Raw genomic sequence first — 26,370 nt, 5'->3', positions numbered from 1 at the left:
CAATCAATTTTTTCCCAGTAAATCTAGGTAGATATTTTACTACAAATTCTAAGACATTCTCAGTTATCAAAAACCCAGATTTTGACTTTTAGAAATGTTATTTATTTTTTAAGCCACTAGGAAAATGTTGAATACATTTTCTAAATATTATTCAACAGCACATTTTTAGCAACCACTCTAGCTCATTACTTGGATTTTCTTATGACACTACCTTGAGGAGGGAGAAAACATGAAGGAAAATGTAAAGTTTCTGTTCCCATGCTCTGAACTCGTCTTCAAAGGAGATGAAAGAGCAAAAAACAAGAGCAATGGAGGATGATCGCAGGAGGCTGGTATGTGCTCAGAAAATGTTAAATAAAACTGAGAGTCATGTAAAGAAGAGTTAGAGTGTCATCTCTCTCAAGCTGTATACAAGGTCAAATATAAGAAGCAACAAAAATTTCGAAAGAAAGCCTATGTCTATGTTAGATTTCAGAGTAAGACATCTTACTAAAAACTTGCCATCAATTTCTTTGGCAAAATCATTTAATCATGTGAGTTTTTTTCAGATCTCAGAATAACCAGTTTTCCATCCTATGGTTGAGCTCATAATCTATACTGTAGCACACACACACACACACACACACACACACACACACACACACACACACAAAAAAAAATCTAGAAATACCAGTAGCCTTTGTTTTGACTTCCCACGCAAGGAGGAATTGAAAGAAATATTTGGAGCCATATTGTACAAATGCAGTCAAGAAACCCATATGGGAGGAAATAATATTCACACATGTGGATTGCTTCTTCATATATGAATGATATGATCATTATAATCATATAACTTAGCCCTTAAAATTACCTAATAATTCAGTTTAAAACCTCTTTTAAAGTTGTTTAGTTTCACCACATCAGATATCAACTCTAATACAATACACCAAGTAATACCTAAATCCTTTGTCACTTTTCTTTAATAAGCACAACTAGATATTAGAAGAAACACAAAGTAATGGCATTCCAGTTGTTTATTTTTAGGATTTGTCTATTTTATTCAGACAATGATGACTATCTTTTATATTATCTGCATTATCTCCCTGGATTTTAGACTAAAAGATTCCTGGTATAAGGCAAATGTCAAAGTGTACTTTGAACTAGTGAGAAAAATATTAGCTCCCTTATGCAACAATAAACTCCAAAGATAATTCAGATATTCTGTGATTCAACTTTACATTAATTATGTTTATGGCATGCCAAATTTCTAAAATTTCCAGCACCAGGAGAAAAAAAATGAAGGAGCTGGGATATTGGTCAATATGTTTGAGTATGAAGAAGTAGCCCAGGACAATGAAAATTGCAAAATATATTTCACAATTGTACTTCTGGTGCTACTTAAAACATGTACAAATGTTTGGGAGGTAGTTTGTTTCTTGTTTTATGATCTAAAGTTCTCTAATTCTATTCTATTATTTTTCGGTAATCTTCTGAGATGAGTATTCCCATGAGTTTCATCCATTTGCCCTCTTTGAGCATCTCCATGGGGTCTTGAATGCACATTCCATTTTTTCTATACGAAGCATCAGGACCAACTTGTCAAACAAGAGGGAAAATTCTCTCTGAGAAGCAATAAGAGCTCAGTTGTAGACTTATGACCATATGTGGGATTCTAAGTAATGGGGAAAAACTTCCATTTATATCTGAATTGGGATTGTCTCACTCTATTTTAAAAAGTAATGATTTTTGCAACCCATGAAATAAAATGTAGGAATGACTCAGTCTATTGCATTTCTACATATATACTTTTTAATTCATGTTGTGACTGCTGCACTCCAGTCCATAAAATATTTATGTTCTTCTGAGGAAGGTGATGTATACCAAACATCACTGGCAGGGATTTCAGCTATTCTGAGTACAAGGAACATGGAGTTTAGCTAAGGGCTGTATGAGGATTAGAAGGTTACACATTTTACCCAGCCTTTTCCTTACATCAGATGCTTCCATGGGTGTAGTTTTGGTGGTTAAAAGATTCCTCTCACACTTTGCTGTCACTTGGTAGTGGGTCTTCAGGGTCTTCAGTAACATTATCACCACCATCAACCCATCCTATAAGGAATCTTTGAAAAGGATCAAAACTCATTGTATATTTTACCATGCCCTTTCTGTCCACTATACCTATTGAGGGGTGATTGCATTTGGAATGAGGTGATGGATAAGCCCTGCTGACTTCATGAGTGTGGTTAATCCTGCTCTTTCTAAGTCATTAGGTACAGCACAGAATGGAATTGGGGGGAATAAGGGGAGAAGAGGTGCCTAAAATCCCTCCACCTGACAACAAATGCAGCTATTTACATAGCTGAGATACGTATCAGGTAACTAACTTCCCCATTTACTCTTCCTCCCCCACCTCCTTGTAAAACAATTTGAATGGGACTGAAAAATGGAAGTTGTTAGTTTATAGATTGCAAGTATAGTCAGAATCAGTCTTCTTGGATTTTCTCTCTTGGTATGTTTCTATGCTTAATAGGATCTAGATAGCAAGAGATGTAAAGATGTGTGGGCAATCAGTCATTCAGCAAATCTTATGTTTATGGCATGCCAAAACATGGTATAAGCCAAGCATCATGTTTACCATTGATGATATAAAGACTAAAATTATATTATTAATACCAGCAAGAAGATCATGGTCTATTCAGAAGATTCTATGAGCATACAAATCAATTAACATTTTTAACACCCAGTTATATAAATATACATATCTGGAATATTCAATTTATTTTTATATACTAAATATCAATTTTTGGTATTTTAGAATAATATTTTTAGAGTCAGTAATAAGAGTTCCAAAAAAAAAAAATGGTCAGATACAAAGTTATCTTACAAATGAACTTTTCGAAAGAAAATTACCTGTAAATCACTCAAAAATACAACTGGAAAACAAAACTGTTCATCATAATAATTTTAACAAAAGAAAGGGGTAGTATACATAAAAGTAATCCTACTATAATAACAATAACAACAAAAAAAATGTAAACTACATAACAATAATCCTAAGAAAATATTTGAATTACCTACATGAATAAATAAAGTTTTACTAAATTATATAAGTAAACATTTTAATAAATTTATTCAACAAATAATTTACTAAGTTCTGTTGCATAACTGTCATTGTTCTAGCATCTAGGGATAAGGCAGTAAATAAAGTCCTTGCCATGATAAATAGCTAAATATATACTACAATTCCAACTACCAAGAAGCGTTTTGAAGAAAAGCAAAGTAGGTAAAATATGGGAATTGGGATGGTGATTGTTGGTAGTTGAGATAGTATTGTTTCAGATGCTCTTTCTGGTTGATGTGACATTTGAGCCAAACTCAAAAAAGTGTTCAAAAAGAGATAGTTCTATTTCTTGATTGAAGATTAAAAATTAGCAAGGAGACATATATATACAAAATGATCCAAATTTACACAGTTCACACAAACATAGGCAAAAGTCCTGAAGGAAATAATGTCAAAATGTGCATTTGTGCTGTTTTTTTTCTTTATTTCTTTATTTTGCAAAAAATCTACAATAATAATTTATTAATTTAATATTCAGAAGTAATTGTATACATCAAAAATTACTCCCATTACTCAAATATGCAAGGAAAATGTGCTGGCATAAGCCTCCTATAACATTACTTTGATTTTTCCAATCGATTACTAAAAACCTTGTCTTTCTTATTAGCAGTGAGTAAATATCTCTCACTTGAAGATTTCTCGAAGTACTTGGATTTTTCAAAATCTTGGGAGGACCCTGCTTCCCTGAGCTAGTATTTATATATGATCATTCCACTAATGGCATGATTTTAGCAGAACACGAGGTCACTGTTGAAAACACATCCTGTAGTTTGAGAATTGGTACTTGTCATTTCTTACTGGGTCACACTTGCTTTTCCAGATTCCTGTTCAGGCCACAGTAAAAAAAAAAAATCTATACTTCTTTTCAGTTCACACTTCTATTCCCACATACTATTCTCCAAAGCACAAGGGTAAAAAACTTTTCTCATCAGCTACATGTCCTGCTGAAAATATCTCTCACAACAGAAAGAACCCCCCATAAGTCATTGGTTTTAACCCAGATTACCCCTAGATATCAAAATGAAAATTGTGACTGAACTAGAGAAGAACTAAAGTTGACCCAGAGATCGAGACAATGGCTGGCAATGATTGGTGGGGCTATATTAGGAATTTAAAGTTAAATATGGACTCAATTATAAAGTTAATTACCAGCTCCATACTATGTAAAATAATAGTGGGAAGTGAGGGGGAAAAATTAGGGATATTGGTTAATACATGTAGATATAATGGGGAAAGTTACAACGTGCGAGTAACTACTCTTACCTGCATTTCTGCAACTGGTCATGACATCTGGTTTGTATTTATCAACTTCTTCCTCATCCTATCGCATGTTAGGCCTCCCCAGGAGCTCTTCCCCACTGGTTGCTCTGCTTTTGTTGCATTACTATAGTCTTCCATTAGCCTTTACCACTAGATGTGGCTACACTAGGTGGAGTCTGAGAAGCTGCCTGGGTCTAGACATCCTCTTTCCTGCACAGATTGTGTAGCAACAACACTATTTTCCATTGATAATCAATCAGTCAGCCAAACAGTCATCTTTTTTCTGTGAATCTGATGGCATCAAAAGCTAAAATTGGCTTTGTGGAAGTCTTAACTTCCAGCTCAACAGAACCATTGCTTTGTCCCCTAAAGGAAGAATTCCTCCTTTGAATACTAAGTTATCTATATTAATAGTCCAAAATCATAGGAGTGAGAAACAAAAATGTTTTGAGCCAAAATATTGAGTAATATTTAAAGGGTCATTCCCACGTCTACATTTTGGCTCCCAGACTTATGTATTCTGACTGTGCAAAAAACAGAACCATAGCTTGTCATTGATTAAGAGTATATACTGAACCCCAAATCTCAAGTTTTTGTTTTCCAGCACCCTCACTTCTTTTAATATATACTTTATTTTTTTATACGAATGTTTCATGGGATAATTAACTTGACTGAAAATGGCTTCACTGCCTTCAGGATAAGTACAAGCTCCTGCACCTTCAAGGTTTTTTACCACCTGGCTTCAAATTATTTCTAATCCTATGTGGCAAACAATGAAATAAATACTTTACGTGTATTGACATAATCATCCAAACAACCCTATTAATTAGGTATTAGTATGATTCCCATTTTACAAATAAGAAAATTGAGGAACAGAAAGTATAAGTAACTTGTCTAAAGTCACACACCTGGTAAGTGGCAGACTGGGATTCAGAACCAGGTAGCCAGCATCCAGAGCCTGTGCTCCCAGCCAGAGTGATTAAACACTTACCACCATCATCTCTGAGATCATATAATGAATGCTCGAATCTGCCGGCATTGCGCTAACCGCTTTGCTTTCCACCTTCCTAATTCCATAGCTGGTCTGACTTTCCACTCATCTTTGCTATAGAAACTCTAGCTATTATCAAAGATACTGTTTCAAGCTAAGTCCACCAAGGAGGCTCTCTTGAGCATCCTATAATATTTAGTGTTTCTACCAGACATGTGATAACCAATAATCTGCATGACACAGTTTGTATTCCAGTTATCTATAACATATCCCCAGTCATGACAAGGGCAAAGCCACATCATATTATACATGTTTGTATCCCTCGCAATGCCTGGTATACCTCTTGACTGGATACCACATGGTTAGTCTTGATTCTAGAAAGTCAGGGAGTTTTTAATAATTTTACTTATTGCTATATCATTACTAACGAATTTAAATATTTGATTTGGAAACTAAAGTACTTCTACTTCGTAAATATTCTCAAAATCTTCCTCAATCCCTGTTTCTGCAAACAGGAAAGGAGCAAAAAATGGGAAGAACACGTGAGGAAGAGGAATACAGCTACAGGTAGCTGATTACATACTTGTAGCAGCAAAAGTATCGTAATGAATGTGGAAAAAATACAGAGAACATAGTTGTATTTCTCTTTTCTAAGGATAAAACATGCTGTGATATTTTCTAGCCAGAAAACAAAAATGTGACAGCAAATATATTGACAAGTCTGTCTCTGGGTTAAATCTACAGGAGACAGGCAACCACTCAAAACAGACCTCTAAAGGTCAAAGCAAATGTGTAACCTTCAGAGCAAAAAGAGGCATCTGGTTTTCCAGGAAACAGTACCTTAAATTTTGTACCAGGCTCCCTCTAGGGTCCTCAGGCTTTACAATGTCTTCATTCATCAAGTGCAAAACAATGTGCAAAATAGGGAACAAGCAACCAGCAATTCATAAGAAAAAAAAAAATGTAAACGATCACTATGTTCCATTAGGCTTAATTTCTATTTATTGCAATAAATTGGCACTGCATCACAGCATCATTTGCCAGATTATGCAAATATTTGCTTTCTAACTGATCTGTGTACCTCTATTTTGGGTACTCTGATAACATTTATATTGACATTTCTCTAACAAGGTGGTGGGGAGAAAATAGTTAAGACCACAGAAAATATAGAGAAAAAAGATAACTTGAGGGCACAGACTGCTAAGTGAGGCACATACAGTGCAGAGAACCAATATGAATTTTGTACATATTGATTAACATTAAGAGTAGGCTCCCGTTTTATTACATATAAGCAATGCTTCTGACATCTTATATTCTTCTATGAAAGCTATATTCCTGTTCAAGGTCACCTTGCCATCAAGTCACACATTTTGAATTTTCCAGTGTGTTCTGTGCTAGATTTAATGAACGAGTTCAGAAAGTTCAGAGTAAGACCAGAACAAAAGTTTCCATCCGAAGGACTGCTCGTTCTTTTCCTAGAGGAATTGTGATTTGCAACATGGATACTTCCACATAGTTGAAAAAAAATTTTCTCTTGATTGAGTAGAATTACCATAGCTTGTCAAAGATTCCTTCCAATGCCAGTAGTCCTCTGAAGAAGACTGCTTCTTGATAGGAATCTACTGCAATCACTTCCAGTAATGAAAAAGTCTGCTGCAGCAGTCTGCTCAGTGAGACTGTCTCTTTCTGAGTGAGGCAGCCATGCAAAGAACAACATATCTTGCAAAGTAATTGAGTCTCTGGTCAAGCACTGCCTGCATTAGTTTTTTTTTTTTTTTTTTTTTTTTTTTTTTGGTGGTGGTCAGGGGGACAGCTTAGCTGGTATAGGAGTTGAACCCTGGAGCTTGGTGTTATCACTAAGGTGATCACCCTGCTTTAACCAACCGAGCTAACCAACCAGCCCACTGCCTGCATTAGAAGTGGTGGGACCTAAGCCATGCCAGCTGCTGCTGAGCCTGAAGGGTGGTGAGAAAGGCAATGATGAATAACATTATTAACATACTGTTAACAATACCCCTGGTTACTGTTATGGCCACATAAGTTAGCTAATGCTTCCTTAGCCTATGTCCACTTCACATACTTTCCAAGTTGGCAGACACTCCCATTTCCTCTGTAATATGTTCCTTCTGATGCCTTCTGCCTCCTGAGTGCTTGCAACCAGGAGAAGTGCTCTTGTCTGCCTGCACACTTCTGCTACCAGCAGACAAATATCCATCCCAACCGTCAGTTTGTTTCTTCTAAAATCTGATAGCTTTATAATTGCATTTATAATTATATACATATAATTAGATAACTAAACAACATATTAATTTTAGTTAAATGTAATAGTTTATTGAAAATAAATATTGCGTAGACTGGTTAAATATGAGAGCAAAGATGAAGAAAGCTGTTTATTCTATGAAAACAAAGTTTAATGCCTTGGAAATAGCTTCATAAAGTTCAGTACAAGAAAAACTACTTTCAAATTAATGTGTACAAGGTAAATTAGAAAACTTTAGGAGAAATAATTACAAAAATCAAAAATAGTATTATATTCAGATTGTTTACAAAGAGTCTTTAAAGTTTCACTCCACTCTGAAGTAGCCCAGACTGGCTTCTTTACTATGTGTTAGGTTTGCACAGGAAAGACCAGACAGAACTCTACAATATGCCAATAATCTATCTTCTTAAGATTAGAAAATAAATATGTATTACATGCATTAGGTATGTGTTATTTTTTGAGATCCTTCTTTTAATCTTTTTAAAAATATTTATTCATGGACCAACTCCAGCCCTGCACTTACGATATATTCTTTGCTAACAACCAGCATTGCCTGACTTTCAAAATCAATGAGAGTAGCAGAGAGGAATGCATGAAGTTGTGAGAGCACCGTAGTACAGGACAGACTTTTTTTTTTTTTTTTCATTCCAACTCTATCGCTTATGTAGGGTTTTTGTCTTTGAGCAAGTTTGTTGTTTGCTTGACTGATTTCCCACATTATACCAGAAATAAAGACAGCTCTCATGGATACTGAAGATACAGCAAATTAACATTAATTTCAAGACTTTCAGAAAATTAATTAAGATTCTGAAATGCTGTTTCTTCATCTATAAAATTACGGGGTATTGTGAAAAATAAATAAGATAACTTCTATTAAACCAAGCATACAAAAGATGTTCAACAAATGTTAGTTCATTTCCTTATCTGGTCAATAAAAAGATATATTGCTATCATGCAATTTTCATATTAATTATGAAATTATTCTATGCCTCTATATTGTGCTTTGTCTTTTTTTTTTTTTTAGGTACTTTCCTATATATTCTCATTAATCCCACAAAATGACAATGTGTGGTAAATGTAACAGATATTATTATGTCCCATTTGCACATTATAAAACTGAAAAAGATTGATGTGAAGGTCTAAACCATCTTCTCTCAGAAATTTACCATCAATTTATTTTCAAATATGCCTATTAAAAGCTTATTCTGGATGTATTATTCTCATTAATTCCTGTAATTCTATGAGGTATCTGACATGCTTTTTGTTGATTTTTTGTTTGTTTGTTTCCTTACTCTTCCATAACATTCTTCTTTAGAGGGTTACTAACAATCAGCAGAAAGCACAACACTTTAATTCCATGCCAATGCATACAAAAAAGAATAAAAGCTAGAGAGAGAAATGAATTCTTTGTGAACACGATTACTAGTCAGGGAGCTTTTGTCCTTAGAACTCATATCTCACATTAGGGCCTGAAAATTAGATTCCCTTGTTCTATTTTAATTCTCCATCCTGATTATTATTACTTCAAATACGGAGGACACTGAGACTACAGTTGGATTTGCAGGAAAAAAGCCAGGGCTTGAGCAGTGAGGAAATTTCTGGATGGGCCCTACTACTTAATAGAATCTCACAAGCATGTTGGAACAGCGATGAGAAACTATTCCTTTTGCAAGAAACTCTTCCTCTCTTTCTTGAAAAAGAACAAATCAGCTCTCAACTAGCTGCATCTTGTACCACTGTCTTAGTCCTGGTCATATTTAATTTCTTCCTCCTTCCCTTCCAGCCCTGTGGGGCAATCATTCTACAGATTAGGTCTGCCGTCTATTGCATCATATAAGTGGATTCATATAGTACATACCTCTGGTGTCTGACTGAATTTATTCAAAACAATGTTTTTGAAATTCATCCACATTATTTCTAGAATTTATAGCATGTTCCTTTTTAGTTCTAGGTGACATACATTTGTAATAACATACCACAACTTGCTTAACAATTATGCTGTCAATGAGCATTTGAGATACTTCTGCTTTCGGGCTACTGTAAATATAGCTTTCATGAAACTCTTGTACATTGTAGACATCTGTTTTTATTTCTCTTGAATAAATAACTGGGAGTAAAATTGTTGAGCATAGGGTTGGTGTATGTTTTCCTTTTATTAGAAACTGTCAAAGCTTTTTCTAAGTGGTTGTACCATTTAACATTCCCATTGGCAATGTATGAAAGTTTCAGTTACTCCACATCCACACAAACACTTTGTATTCTCAATTTTTTAAAAATTTTAGCCATTTTATATGTTATGTATGATATCACATTGTGGTTTTATTTTGCATTCCCCTTATAACTAATGATGTTGTATTTTGTATGTTTTGGGCCATCCTGTGTCTTCTTTTGTGAAGTGTCTGTTGCCCATTTCTTTATTAAATTGCTTTTTTATTTTTTATTTTTCAGAGTTCTTAATGTATTAGATTTCAGCCCTTTGTCAATATTTATATTGTGAATATTTTTTCCCAGCTCTGGCTTCCCTTTTTATTTTTTACACATCTTTTGATGAGGATATTTTAATTTAAATAACTTCAACTCATCATTTTTATGGTTGGGTATTTTGTGATTTGTCCAAACCATCTTTGCCTATCCCAAGATTGTGAAAATATGGTCCTGGTTTAGCTTTAACAGTTAAGTCAGGATTCCTCAATTGTGGCGCTACTGACACTTGACTTAGGTAATTCTGTTTTGAAGGAAAAGGTTGTCCTGTGTTTTGAAGGATTTTTATCAGTTTCCCTGTCCTTTATCCACTAGATGCCAGTAGCAGTAGTGGTAGTGCATAGTAGTGGTAGCTACTACTGGCAGCTACAGTAGCTGTGAAGATTATTTTTTCCATAAGGAAATCTAGTTGTCCCAGCAATATTTGCTCAAAAGACTTTTCAATCCTCATTGCTTTGAACTGGAATCTTTCTTGAAAATCAGCTAATGTGCATGTCTATTTCTATATTCTTTACTCTATTCCATTAATCTGTTTATTTATCATTATTTTAGTCTACTCGTCCAAAATTGTCCCAGATACTCTAGGTTATTTACATTTTCATATAAATTTAGAATTATCTGTGAAATTTTACAAAAATCTGGTAGGATTTTAATTGAATTGTGTTGAAACTATAGACATGTTTAAACTGTCAAGCCTTCCAATCCATAAACATGGTATATTTCTCCATGTATTCGGGTCTTCTATAATTTCTCAGCAAAATCTACACTGTAGTTTTCAAAGTTGAAGTCTTCCACACCTCTTGTAAAAATATATTATTCCTTGTACTTAATGTTTTCTGACAGTATTGTAAATTGTATTATTTTAATTTTATTTTTTAATTTTGTGGTTTGTCTATTGCATTTTTAATTTTTGTGTAATGGCTTTGAATCCAACAATTTTGCTAACTTCACTTTTAGTTCAATTTATAGATTTCTTCGGATTTTCTACACCCCAATCATGCTGTTTACAAATAACAAACTTTATTTCTTTCCAATCTTTATGACCTTTTTCCTCTCTTTATTTGACTAGTTAGGATCCCCATCACAATGTCGAATGGAAGTGATAAAGTAAACATTCATTCCATTCATTCACTGCCCCTGATCTTAGGAGGAAAGCATTCAATATTTTACTATTAAGTATAATGTTAGCTATAGATTTTCATATTCAAGCAGTTCCTTTCTATTCTAAAATAGAAAATATTAAAGTACAATTTTAATATTAAGTATAATGTTAGCTGTAGATTTTCATATTAAAGCAGTTCCTTTCTATTCTAAATTTAAATGTTGAGCTTTGTTCTAGCAGGCAGTCAGATACAAAAAGATACCATGAAACCATAGAGGTTTGGTTTCAGGCATTCTAAGGTCAAGTCTGTTTGGTTTCAGGCATTCTAAGGGCAAGCTCTACAACACAGCCCTTACTCTTTAGCCTTACTCTAAAGATGGGGTCCTTCTGAGATTTCAAGGACATATTCATTTTGTTTACCTCTTGAACCCCAAACTCAGATGTTGCAACACAGGCAGCTGCTGAAATCTCTGCTCAACTTTTTAGCTTTTCAGCTACATCTTTCCTCTGCATATGTAGGTTCGAAATCAGCCAAGGATTTGAGTGGGATTAAGGATCAGGTTTGGGGGTTCCCTTTTGTCTTATTCCCTCATTTCCTTGAACTTTTCTCTCAACTCTGGACAGTCTGGCAGCTTCAGACTCCAACCTCTATCTCTTCAACCCAGTAAGATGCATTTTCTTAATGTGCTATACTCTGTGCCAACTGGGAAATGCCCTCAGGAAAAAAGCTGGATAAATGTGAGACTCATTGTGTTTCCCTTCTTTCAGTGACTAATCCCCTCTTGTTCCTTACTGCTTTTAATTGCTTTCCAGTGCTTTCAACAGTTGTGTTTATTTTCATTATTTTGCTCAGTGTATATGTATTATTAGCAGAGGCTTAATCTGCTGTAAATGACTCCACTATTATGAGACTGCCACTCCCCATGTTAGATTTCTTACAGTTCTTTAAACACACAACTTTTCTCTGACCTCAGGTCTCCACATACGCTATTTTTTTTTTCCCCCTGAAGCATTAATTATCTCTTTGCTCTTTGACTAACTAGTTTCCAATTATCCTTCATGTCTCAGTTTAAATATCAGTTGCTCAACAAGGTTTTTCTAAACATTTTCTAACTGGTGTAGGTTGGCTCTCTTGTATACGTTCCCAAAGTACATTGTACTGATTTTGTAGTATATATAGGACTCACCTGCTTATGTTTATTTGTTGAATACTCCCTCCTTCCTAGGGTGTAAGTTCCATGAATGCAGAAACCATGTCTTACACCATACCTGGATGATTAGAAAGTACTCCATAAATATTCGTTGCTTTTTAGAAAACAGAGAAACAAAATTTTCAGTACCTTATCACAGATATTGCAAAGATTATTTCTTAAAACCAGTGACAGGAGAATCCACAAACATGTATACAGGTAGTCATCAGCCAATAATTATAGCAAAATTTCTTTTTGTCCTTTTTGCTAACGTTACCTACTATGAGTTCAAACTATGTAGCGTTTTTCTGTCCAGTTCAAGAGGATAATAAACAGCCACCTATTCGAAAGGCTCTTAGTGACAATGGCACAAAGCAGATGTTTAAAAAATAAACCCAGATAAGTCTTCAGGTAGCTTTTGTATTATCATCAGGAAATCTATCTGATGACATTAATGATTTATCATTAAGACTACCAGCTCCGAGACTAATCTATAGCTTTAAAAAGAATTCTGCTACCTAATTATGATATGATCAGTCATTTTCTTTTCCACTTTACCAAGCTCTTTTCTTCCCTGCAACTGAGGGATGCCTAGAAATGTGTTATGCAGTGAAGCAGTTGTATTAATTCATCCTAGACAATAAATAGGACGACATTGCAATAGGCACTATTAGATATGTTTTGTGTTTTCTTTAGAAAGACGAACACTTTTGGGAATCGGTCTTTGGATATCTTGGAATAATACTGGGTACTCCATTAATTCCATGAGAAACCAGGGTCTAGCACAGGGCTTTGGCACAGAGCAGTTTTTAGGCAATCCTTTATTTAATAAATCAATGAAAATAGTCACAGCAAAAATTCAAAACAAAAGCAATTATAATAAACCAAGTTTATTGATTAATTCACAAACCTGACCATTTTTTTAAAAAGTATAAACCAAATTATTGCCTTCGGCTAATAAAATGAGGCTGTTCCTGTGTAGAAGCTCCAACTAACCAGCACAGTTCTTACAACGCTGAAGACCGTTCTCATTGCAAGCCGTACACTTCAGGGCCTTGAAAGAGTCTGTAAAGCAGTTTCGAAACACTGACATCTTGCTCCCATGGCACACGGAGCACGGAAGAAAGCCAAAGCCTCCACAGGAAAGACACGCGTGTGGATGCTGCACTCTCTGTGTAGGGTAGCAGGGGGACGAGAGAGGATAGAAAATATATTAGCATGAACAACTCATCAGCCTTCCTGTCTTTCTGTTGTAAAACAATATTGTCATAATATGTCTATGCACCTGTAATCACCTACCATTAACATACATTAGACCCAGGGAAAAAATTAGCTCAGGTTCTCCTTTATTGCCCTATTGATGGCCATCAGTAGCATGGGCTTGATTTGTAAGGACTGGCAAATTTTAGGTTAAAGGGCACATAACCTTGAATAAATCCATCATATAAAAACATATATCTACAAACCAAATAATTCAGGAGATGGTTATTTACATTAAAGAAAAATACTTGGACTTTCCCTTTAGTATCTATTGACACTTTTATTTCTTTATTTATAGGATTGTACCACTAATACAGAGTCTGGAAAATCTGAAAACTAAAAGCTGAAGTGTGGAGGAGCCACTATCAACTGAAGATCCATCATTATATTGTATATTTGAGGAACGTTTTATTTTTTCAAAGCACTTTCAAAAGCATTATATAGAATCTTCCCCCACCCCACTCTCTACACATACAAACACCTTCTTCAATAAAGACATAATTTAAGCATCATTATCCTTATTTTATATTTAAGGAAACAGGCATAGAAATCTTGAGATATTTATATACATCCATAAAACTTCCTGTAGTAGCTATCAGCCTTTCTACCTCAAGCCAAGATAAAGTATCTCTAACAGTAGAATGAAGTAACTACCTAGTGTGTTGGGGATAATATTTTGAAAATCATTCATACACATTTCTAGTTGCTTTTGTGAGGATTAAACTTTTCCCAGAGTCAACTAGTGGCATTCATCAGGTCGGGGGAGATGAGGAGACATTGCAGAATGAATACAAAGAGAAAAGAAGTGAATTGATACTAAGCTTCCAACTTGTAAAATAAGAATTTGCAGCTATGTTTAAATGCCTGGCTCTTTGAAAAAAAAAAATTGTTAAACAAGGTTGGGAAATGTGGATCCATACATACATACATAGAAACACACACTCAGACAAACACACTTACCTGTACATACAGCTTTTCTCTGAAGATTTATAATTGCACATATTAAATTCTCAAAAAAAATCCAACTGGAAAAGAACTTGATCAACCCAGTTAACTGGGTTTAACCTACCATCTCCCCAGCACATATAACTCTGAGAACCTTTTCTGCAGGAAATAAATATAATTCTCCCTTAAGTAGTAACCTGTGGAACGTATCATGGTAAGCAAACGTGAAAGCCATGATTACCTTAAAATTTATATATTTATAGTCATTTTCTCAGAACACTTTTCAGATAGACGTTTTCTGTGTATAGCAAGATTCACTTGTAATTGCAGTTTGGCCTAACTATTATATCAAGATGGCAAAACCCACGTAATATCTCATTTTTAATGGCACAGAATTACTTTCATTGAAAGTAGTGGCTGCCAATCTGAATGACATAAACAAGGAACTTCATCAAGACTGTAGAGATTCAAAGCTCTTCCATCTCTTCCAAAAAAAAAATAAATGGAATGTGTGCAGCAATTTGGTTACTTTGTAGGTCGATCTCTGTCATTTTTTCATACAAGACTGACACAACAAAAAAAAGGTGCATTGGACTTAAATTTTGCATAATATTAAAATATCTTTAGAAAATAAAATTTTGAATAAAAATAAACCGAGTTATGGAAAAAGAGTGCACTTTAAAAGCTAAATATAAGAGGATTAGGAAATAACAGTGTTCTTATCAAATTTTAGAAAGAACATGATAATGTAGATATATCCTTGACATTCATAATAGCTATGACAGGACTTTATATTAAAAATATTTAATGACTTGTACAGCAAGTGCACTGACTAGGCAGAACAGGTTCTGGGCTGGCCTACGTCCTGGAGCAAGGACCTGCAGGACCCCTCCATCCAGGACTTCACTCATGACTGCTGGATTGTGAATAGGTTTGCATTCCTAGTAGAATAAGCTGTCAAAGTTTGCAAATAAAAATACAAGTACCCAGTTAAACTTGAATTTTAGGTAGTCCACAAATAATTTTTGTATAAGCATATGCCAAATATCGCATGAGCTATACTTAAACTAAAAAAGAAAATTCATAACTTAGAATACACTTAAACTAAAAATAAATCATTATTTATCTGAGTCTAAATGCAAGTAGGTGTCTAGCAACCTTTATAGGGTAGGAGGTGACAGGGAAGAGGAGAGATTCTTGGACATTTGGGGCTATGTATCAACCAGTATAAATTATTTCAATACCATAACAATGAGTACAAACATGTTCCAATATTTTTAATAACCAGTACAGCACCAGTTCACACAGTCTGAATATCAACTCCTGCTACGACCCAAGACACTTGTGAATGACTAAATTCTTGAATAGCATTTGGTTTTTCCATAAAATATATTTTTGATTGCAAGCAAAGAACAACAAAGCTGAAATGAAATGTGAGTGCTAGGCAGTTGTCTAGGCTCATTTTCTATCTATGTCATTAACATCAGATACCAGGTTCCTAGCACAACGAATTCAAAATGGTAACACAACAAAATTAAAAATTATTTTACACCATAGACCTGCAACATGACTTACCAAGATTACTTTTAAAAGGTCAAAACACCAAATGTTAAATCCACTAATACCAAAAGTCTACTGTCTCTTCATAATCCATCCACAAGTCAGAACAAATCAATTTCCTAAAATAAAATTAATATATAAATACTAAAAGCTACATTTTCATTTTTAAAGACAATCAAAAATAGACCAAGGCCATTCGGGAATGGAGTCCTCAGAATCCATGTATGCAATTCTATGATGAGATCTTTTATTCAAAGTGTTGTTCAGAAGATTTAATGAGTTAATTCACGTAAAATGAACAGAACACTGCCTGTCACAGAGTAGGCACTCAGTAAGGTTACACATTTTTAGCTATTATTTCATTAATCCCTATTTGAAAGAGATTTTTATTAACTACCACTTTATTAACTATCACTGCTTGTGATCACATGACACAATGATTTTCTATAATTCTGAGTTATTTTATTTACACACCTTTTCTATACTTAGCTTTCTGGTTCAAAGTTTTGCCACTGTAAGAAAGGGAGAGTAAACATGTTTCAATTCACATGCTAATTCTGATGTTTTGGAGCACAGTGTTAAAAAGATTCTGATGTCATTCTTGAGAAAAAAAAAAAAAATTGCTGTTTCAGCCATAAATGTCGCAGAGAAAGGGGATGGTTACACAGCATACGGACTTTATGCCCCATTCTCACACCAATGTGATGTGACAGAGACTATTATTTTACAGTAAGGAAACAAGGCCTCTGCGTGGGTGACAAAAATTTTCAGGTCATGATTAGAAAATTGAAAATTGGAGCACTCTCTTTGTGAGCAAAATCCGTGGTTTTTCCTCTGTAACATTAGTTTTCAACCTTCACTTGTACCCATTTTTTTCCCAAATGATACATACATGAGGTTCCCAAATGTAAAACAGTTAAAAGGATAAATGCTGTCACTAAAGGAGGAGTGGGGGTGGGGTGGGTCTTGAGTTCACCCAGTGAAGCTCCCCAGTGCTCCATCAGCCCCCAGGAATCCTATTCTTCTTACGTCACCCAGCACCATCCATTTGTTTTTCCAATAAAAATAAAATAATTCAGTCATTCCTAGCCACCTCTTTCAAAAAGCACTTTTGCTATTCTGAAATAACAAAAACCAAAAACCAGAGCGTCCCAACTTAAGAGGGTTCTCTGCAAAGAGAAAGAGCTGGCATATAGTAGATGCTCCTGAGCCCTTAGAAGTCCAGTTCTTCAAAAGACTGCTTTGCCCTCAGGGAAAGATCGAAATGGAGCTAGAAAATTCTCCAAAGAACTTGGACAATGTTTCAGGTTGATGGTAGGGGGAATAACTGAAGTTAATAATCACCACTAGTATTAGTAACAGAAGAGACTTCCACTTTCAATGAAGAGATTGACTACAGAAACTTTGACCTTCAAGCCATTAAAGAATCTAGGGTAGCTCTTTAGTGTCTTGGTTGCCAGCAAAACAAGAAACCGTGCAGACCTGGTTGAGAACAGCACGGAGTTGGAGTACTAAATCTCCTCTGAGTAGTGGGTGGGTTGAGGCAAGTCACTTTGGGGTAGTATTCAAGAAACAAGGAATGAGAAATCATCCTCCTTTTAGTTCTTTCTGTTCCTTATTCTTGGTGAAGGATTTTTAAATAAATAGATACTTGTAGACGACACCTTTTAACTTATTCATTCATTCCACAAATATTTATTGAGTGTCCACTAGCTGGGCACGGTGCAAGGCAGTGGGGATATGGCAGTGAACAAGACACTTTTCTGTTCTCCTAATAATAGCTCTCAGCCCCACCCCTAGGTCTTGAATAGGTCCACTCCACACTGCAGTCATCTGAACTGAAGGATACAAGAACTCCCAAGTCTCCAACTGAGGACCAAAGGGGCAAGGATAGAAGGGTGGAGTTCATGACTGATTGTCAAAGAGATTTCCCTTGTAGCACAAACTCAAATTTGGGGAATACAAAGTGTTTATCCCAGGTTATCTAATACAGAAACAGGATAGTAAGATCAAGTTGTGTCTTCTTCAAGATCAGCAAATGAAGCACTTATTATTTTTAAACTCGGATTACCTCATCTTATTCCAATAGAGGTTGAAAGCCCCTTAAGCATCCCAGCAAAGAGGAAGCGACTTATCTGAGTCTCTGTGACCACACACCTCACCATCCAGATTGTCTATGAAGCGGCCTTACCCATGTAAAGAATTGTCAAGAGTACTCACTTGGCATATGACCATCTCTGGATGATTCACCTCTGTCTATGTATTTTGCTTTATACTAGAGTCAACAATTTAATTCAGCAAATGTTTGTTAGATGCCTGCTAAACACCTCTCTGCCTCACCAAGCTGCTAAAAAAAATAAACAGAATCTTTCCATATCAGTTGTGTTTCCAGCATCCTCAATTTGCAGAGTTTGCAAAGAAACCACTAACAAACTACAGACATAGTGGAAACTAGCAGCTCGTAATCCAAAATGCATAAACTTTAATGTAGGAGCCTAGTTCTTGAACTGGATGGGATGGACTGCCAAGAACCTATTCAAATTGATGATTAAGTTTCAGAGAGAGGCAAATGACACTCCCTGATTCCCCAGGTGCATAGGTGGTGCTGTAGCCTCTGCACATGCCCCGTCCCCCATCCGCCCCCTTCCCTCCTCCGGGAGGAGCCATCATCCAGAACTATACTTCTCCAGAGATGCTCACAAGGGTCTCTACCAGCTCCAATGCCTTGTGAAGACAGCCTGTGCCATTTCCAACACACTCAGTGTGTGGCTGGGAATCTTTTCTCTGCTCTTCATGCATAACAAACAAGCAGTCACCATCCCTCAGGGGAGAATCAGACCAAGTAATTACTATAAGCTTTACAAAAACGGGCGGCGGGGGGCAGGAAGTGGACACTATATTGGCAATCTCAGTAAAAATGACAGCAAAACCACTCATATTTTCAAAAATAAATAGCAAGGCAAAAATTTACTTAGAGCATTTCGACCACCTGAGCTTTTTAATCCAGTGTCTGCCAGAATCAGTGGTATGCTAATACATCTCAGCATTCCCCTGACTCTCTCTGCGTGAACACCAGCAGGATCAGGTATCCCTCTCAGTTACTGCTTTGGGGGGAATCCTTAGACATCTCTTTGCTTCTTATCTCTACCATGTTTATTTATATAAATGAATAATAAATATTATCAAAAATGGTGTTTACTTTCATCCTTTTAACCCACATATTCCCCTACGTAAAATAATGATTTTCTTTTCCTTTTCATCTCTTAACTGCTTTGCCTCCTCCAAAAACTCTTGGATGAAAGAGGATTCATTCATCTATTCCCTCAACAAATGTTTATTTATTTATTTTTTTTTTTAAAGATGACTGGTAAGGGGATCTTAATCCTTGACTTGGTGCTGTCAGCACCACGCTCACCCAGTAAGCCAACCGGCCATCTGTGTACGGGATCCGAACCCATGGCCTTGGTGTTATCAGCACCATACCCTCCCGAGTGAGCCACTGGCCGGACCAACAAATGTTTATTGAGTGCCTATTACATGCCAATCCCTGTTCTAGGCACTAAAGGTAAAAGACAGAACCAAACAGATGAAAATCTGAGTCCACATGGAGCTCATATCTTGTTGAGAAGATGACCTACAACTGTCATCTCAGGAGCAGGACCCCTGGTCTCTATACCAACTCTCACATGTTTCACTTGCTTCTGGTAACTTTGCCCTCATGTTTGAGGTCACTGATAACCTTTATCAACAGGTCAGACCCACTCACCTTCCCAGAGCAATTTTCACTTGGGTGAGAGAGATGCTAGGATTCTTAAGCCAGAAAACTTGAAGTTATTTGCTGACTCCATTTTTGGTGGCCCAACCACAACTGCTAGGTCTCTTTGCTCACCGTCACTTGGGATAACAACTGAAAACTGGGACCTGAATTACAAGTACCAAAGGTGGTCATAGACTACCATGTGGCAACCCAAGTAGCAGCAAACTAGAACTTGGTGGGATCTGTCTAGTTTCTCTCTAAAGTTATCACCAGTTGCCCATCTTCCAGGATGTCCCACTAGTATCACAGCCCCATGTCAAAACCAATTTATTCCTTGGACCTAATAATCTGCTTATCTACCAGTAAACTTCTTACCCTGGCCTTGTGTCCTGCCATAATACAGTCAGACTTCCCAGACACCTACATGACACTTAATCTGAGAGTCATGGCAGCACAGGTTCATGGTTAAGACCATGGGCTGTGGAGTCAGGCTGATTAGAGTCAAGAATGGAACTCTAACTATCTATAAGGTCTTGAGCAAGTGATTTAATCTCTCTGTGTCTTCATTCCCTTGTGGTAAAATGGGGATAATAATAGAATCCGTCTAGCCAAGTTGCTGTGAGCTTTCAGTGTCTTAATACATATACACCAAGACTATTACCTGCTACATAGGGAGGACTCCAATGTTTTCTGCCTCATGAATATTTAACTCTCACTCCATTGCCAAAAGTCAACCAGAAGAATGGGAAGGGTTTGGACCTGAATTTTACATCCCTTATCCACTTTGCTTGGCTCTCCCAATGCTTCTCTAGGACCACTCTCTTTAATTGGGTTAATTTCCCTTAAACCCCAGACCCCTCTCAGGCAGGATTGTGGGCTTTCTTGGATGGCTACAAAGTCTCTACCAGTTTTATTATATAGGCAAAGCAGTGCAACGGAGTTACAGCACCTTACAGTTCCTATAACAACAGTAAAAGCCAGTACCATACCATTCTTTTGAACATTAGAAAAAGTCTTAAATGTTTGTGCCTTATTTATGTCATCTGTAGAATGGAGACAGACTTGCTGAAGAGAAAAATATCTTCTTTCCAAAGTTCTTTGAGCTGAGGGAGAGAGAGAGAGTATGTTAATCTATCATCGTGCTATTATTCAAGTTGCAGAATCAAAGAATTATAGCCTCAAAGGAATAAAAGTCTGTGAATAGCTAAGTCAATCATCAATCTTTAAAAAGAAATGTAATGAGGGAGAATCACCTCAAAAGACTCAAAAAGATGCTATTAATCCATAGAAATAAAACAGTATGATACTGATGCAAAAAGAAACAGAGCAATGAAACTGAGTAGAGAGCTCAGAGAAAGACTCAAGTATATATGGGGATATACTATAAAGTAAAATTGGCACAACAAAGCAACAAGGAAAAATAGAATACTTAGTAGGTGGTGTTGGGAAGCTAGCTCATCATATGTAAGAAAGTAGAAGTGGACTCTATACTAATTAAAGACCTAAATGTGAAAAATTATAAAGTTAATAGAAGAAAATGGAGGATAAGATATTTGTGGCCTTAAGATGGAAGACAACTTCATAAATAAATGTTCAAAGGCACAAAACATAAGGAAAAACTGATGTATTTGATTTAACATAATAGAGAATTTCTGTTAGATGGAGGACATCATGAGAGAGTCTGGAAAGCGGGGACAAAATATTGACAATGACTAAAACCAACTAGAAATCCATAGCTAAAGTATACAAGGATCTTCTGAAAATCAACCAAAAACAAAAAAGACAATTCCAAGATTTTTAATGGGCAAGGTATAAGAATACATAGTTTACAGAAGAGGAAATGTAAAAATCTAACAAGCATACAATGAGATGTTCAAACTCACTGGTAACCGGAAAAATGTAAATTAAAACAATAAGGTGATATACATCTATATCTATTACTCTGGCAAAAATTGGAAAACAAGATAATGTAAAATATTTTCAGGAATGTGTGAACATCGGAAACCTCTTTCTCTATAGGAGGAATTGTTGACTGGTGCAACCATTCCAAGGAGCCATCTGGAACTATCTAGAAAATTAGGTACAGTTGTCCCTCGGTATCTGGGAGGACTGGTTTCAGGACCCCCTCCCCCTGCGGATATCAAAACAAGCTTGGAGAAAATTATGTTGAGTGACATAAGCCAGACACAGAAAGAGAAATACCACACATCGTCATTCATAACTAGGTCCTACGAAAGAAGGGAAGGAAGGAAGGAAAAGGAAGGAAAAAAGGGAGGGAGGGAGGGAGGGAGGGAGGGAGGGAGGGAGGGAGGGAGGGTGGAAGGAAGGAAGGAAGGAAGGAAGGAAGGAAGGAAGGAAGGAAGGAAGGAAGGAAGGAAGGAAGGAAAGAAGGAAAAACCACAATAATATATCGAACTTTTAGAAGGAAAGAACAAACCTCCAAGGATACTAGAGATGTGGGGGAGGAGGACTGGAGAGTGATTGGTCGGGTAAGGGGCATAAAGAATAATTACAATCTGTAATAATGAATATGCTAATAAAAAAATAGATTATCCAAAAAAAAAAAATCCACCAATGCTCAAGTCCCTGATATAAAAATGGCATGGTATTTGCATGTAACCTACACAATCCTCCTGTATACTTTAAATCATCTCTAATTACTTATAATACCTAATACAATGTAAATACTATGTAAATAGTTGTTATACTGTATTGTTTATTTGTATTATTTTTGTTGTTGTACTGTTATTTTTTATTGTGTTTTTTTCCAAATATTTTTGATCCAAGGTGGTTGAATCCATGGATACAGAATCTGTGGATACAAAAGGCCAACTGTACGAGTAGTTGCATAAGATATTATCCAGCGATTTCTATTCTTAGGGAAATCCATTAGGCAACATGTTCAAGGTTGTTCCCTGTAGCACTGTTTGTTTGAGGGGGGAAGTTAGAGGACATGTGGGTGACCATCAATGGAAAACTGGGTAGATAAAAAATAGTGGTTGGGCACTATGGAGCTGCACTCCAAACAGGAACAACTAGCCACTCTTGGCTATTTGATAAAGTTTAAATCAAGTAAAATGAAATAAAATTAAAAATTCAATTCCTCAGTCACACTACTCTCATTTTCAGTGCTCAGTAGTCACACACAGCCAGTGGCCACTGTTTTGTACCATACACATATAAAACATGTCCATCATCAAAAAAGTTCTATAGGACAGAGCTGCCATAGAGAAGCATGCAGCAGTTAGAATAGATTAAATGTTGACACAGCAATAGAGGTGGTTCTTAAAAACATATTGGCTAGCAAAAATACTTCAAAACAAAATTAAATATATTATATAACACTTTTACATAAATTTTTAAATGTCCACAGAAAGTAATAATAAACATTAACCAAATTAAAATTTTTAAATAAAAAGAAGCACATTAACCTAAATTGATGGTTTCATGGGATTGGAGCACTGTAAGGGAACAAAAGAAAAGAAATAAATCCACCTAGATTTTTTGGCCAGGAGTTTTAGACTATCAAGTACACACCCTCACATAACAGGTGAAGAAATCAAATCCTGAGAGGTAAAAGAATGTGCCCAAAGTCACACAGCCTTCATCAGAGCTGAAGATGAAGCGAAAATCTGCTGATTTCCAAGCCATAATTCATCAGAACTATAAATCGTGGAAACCACAGAAATTTAAGCAACTCTTAATGCAAACAAGTAAGACTCTAAATTTATCCTGTGGTTTTTGAACTCAAAAATCAGATCATGGTAAGTTCTTTTCGTAAAACCCAGCACCTTCCTTTGTAAGTTCTTTCTCTCTGGCTCCATCCTCACTGGACCAGTCTCTAAACATAACGTTATTGTTTGTATTATGACATAGCTAATACAAAACCCTTCTGAGTTATTACTATATGCAAGCAGTACTTTGAGAGCATCATTGTCTGCTTTAGCAAAGTGCCTGTAAATAGTAAGTACTCAATAAATATTTGTTGAATGAATATATACATTGTGTTTTCCTTCTGAGCAAGATCACAATATGAATAAAACATAATTTCTACAATCAAAGAGCATATAGTTCACTTGGGACATGAGTCAAATACCCAAAGAAAGGTAGTATAAGGAAGACTTTGATAAACACCCAACAAAAAGAGGGTTATAGAAATTCAAAGGTGGGAGAGATCAGAAATGATTTTTGGAAGAAGCGATACTGCAAATGGGCCTTAACAATGATGGAGGGAGATGAGGAATTGGAACAAGGGCATTCTAGGCAGAGAGAACAGCTTGCCCAAAGGAATAGTAGCAAGAAACTACAGGAAACCACATAGTTCTTTATTTTGATTGAAGTGGAAGGCATGGTAGAGAATCAGAAATAAGGTTAGCAAAGGAGGCTATGCCAAGAAGAACCAGTAGTGGTGTAGATACTGGGTGACCATATAGCCTAGTTGACCTGGGAATGTCCTGTTTCATGTTTGCTGTCCCAGAATGATTACTAATGCTTACTTTTCATTCTCAAAGTGTCTCAGTCTGGATGATAAAGTATACGATCCTCCTACATATGAGTCGTCTTCAAAAAGTTCATGTAAAGATTTGTATTATCTTTTAATTCTAGTATTCCATGAGCTTTTTGAAGTACCCTTGGAGAAATAGGCTGATATAATAATTTAGCAGAGATGTGACAAGGGCTTCCTATTTACATATTAATTTGATACATTATATATTTAAGTATTTCTCTGATGCTGTAACTATAAGCATAGAAACAAAAATTAAAATGTGTTTTTTGAGAACTATTTTTCAATCTTTAGAAATGATGAGTTGGTCTATGGGGAAAATAAAGTCTTTTCAACAAAAGATTTGAAATATACTTCAAGACAATTATTCGACTTGAAATACCTCATCGCCATCTCTATTACAGAGAATTAGGCTCGAATAAAGCTGACCAGAATTTTCATCTAATGACAGAAGGTTGTTAGAAGTCAACATTAAAGTCACTCTAGCAGGAGCAAACCTAATGGCAGATGATATCAAATTACAGCTGCCATATGAATCCTGTTACATATTTGTAACAACACAGGGGAAAAAATTCAATTAGAAAAACCTGATTACAATCTGAATGTGTTTAACATTTTGATTACTAAAAATAAGTTTCTAAAAGCACAGTTACCTCAATTTTGGTTAAGAGGTCTTGCAGTTCTCCTGATTCATTCATTGACAAAATTTTCTCAGCGCCCTATTAACAAGAGAGGGTAGGGGGGAAAGAAAATCCATTTTGTTAGTATTTGAGAAAAAGTTCTAGCCAGGAAAACTTAACCTACAAAATACTGGCCACAATTCTTCCCTTCAGATCAGAGTAAACTTATGACCAGAAGGCCACTGAAGAGAAGAAATTTCTCTTTACTGTCACATATTCTCCCACCTAGTGAGGCTTAAGACTGACCATGGCAGGGAAGCTCTGGGAAGCCCACAGCCAACAGATTTAAATCCAGGTTTGGAAGAATCCAGCAACCCCTTTAGAGTTGTTCTGGGAGGCTGGAGCCAGCTCTACTATCTGGGAAAGGAAGCCTCTGAGCAAATTCCCAGCCTGTGTTTTCTGTGCCCTGATCCAAGCAGTCCTGGACATGGCCCTCCTCAGAGTCATGCTTGTAAAGATAACAGTAGCTAACAATGTTATTAATAATTATAAAAATAACCACCAACACTAATTAAGTACGTATTGTGAGTTAGGCACCAAACATCATCTTATTTGATGTAGGAGACTCTACTATTAACACAAATTAAGCCTCAGTGTGATTAAATAGCAATTCTGAGGTCACGCAGAGAGGAAGCAGAGAGGGAATATAAATACAGGCAGGGGACTCACACCAGAGCTGATGTTTTTAATACCTAAAACTTTACTGCGGGGCCGAGCCCGTGGCGCACTTGGTAGAGTGCTGCGCTGGGAGCGCGGCGACTCTCCCGCCGCGGGTTCGGATCCTATATAGGAATGACCAGTGCACTCACTGGCTGAGTGCTGGTCACGAAAAAACGACAAAAAAAAAAAAAAAAAAAAAAAAAAAAAACTTTACTGCGAAGAAGAGAAAAGGAGCGATATGTGCACTTTCCAGCAAACTCACCATGTTTCTTCTAACTACCCTATTTTTCCTTCCTTCCCACTCTGCTTCCCAACATATGACCACAGGGAGGGAAGAAGGAAAATTTGAAGTAATTACTTCTCATCAAATGCAGAGACCACATCTGCCTGTTCACATTGTGTCCCTGGCGCTTAGCACAGTTCCTGGCTCAGAATAGATGTCGAATTTATTTTTGGTTAGTGAACAAGACAGGGAGAAATATCAGCACACAATAAATATTTGGGGGGATTTCTATTCATGCTAAGCAGGGTGAAAAACACAAAGACTCATTTAAAAAATTAAAAGGTCCTCATTTTTATGGAGGTTTCGATCTATTTTTCTGTAAACACACAAAAAAGTA

The 26,370-nt window shown here is 36.1% G+C and overlaps 1 protein-coding gene across 1 annotated transcript in view; it reads right to left on the bottom strand.

The window, feature by feature from the left end:
* Positions 1 to 13,375: 13,375 nt before the first annotated feature.
* The window catches only part of GRXCR1 (glutaredoxin and cysteine rich domain containing 1), a 131,932-nt gene continuing 118,937 nt past the window's right edge, over positions 13,376 to 26,370 (bottom strand). Inside the window, exons 3-4 of the mRNA XM_063107226.1 lie at positions 25,064 to 25,129; positions 13,376 to 13,555 (exon numbers count right to left, since the gene is read on the bottom strand). Coding sequence (XP_062963296.1) covers positions 13,376 to 13,555; positions 25,064 to 25,129 — 246 coding nt within the window. The remainder of the gene's footprint in view (positions 13,556 to 25,063; positions 25,130 to 26,370) is intronic.

This window comes from Cynocephalus volans, chromosome 9, assembly GCF_027409185.1.
Source record: "Cynocephalus volans isolate mCynVol1 chromosome 9, mCynVol1.pri, whole genome shotgun sequence".
NCBI classification, from domain to species: Eukaryota; Metazoa; Chordata; class Mammalia; order Dermoptera; family Cynocephalidae; genus Cynocephalus; species Cynocephalus volans.
Note: the sequence above shows the minus strand (reverse complement) of the source record. Positions and strands in the feature narration are given on the sequence as shown.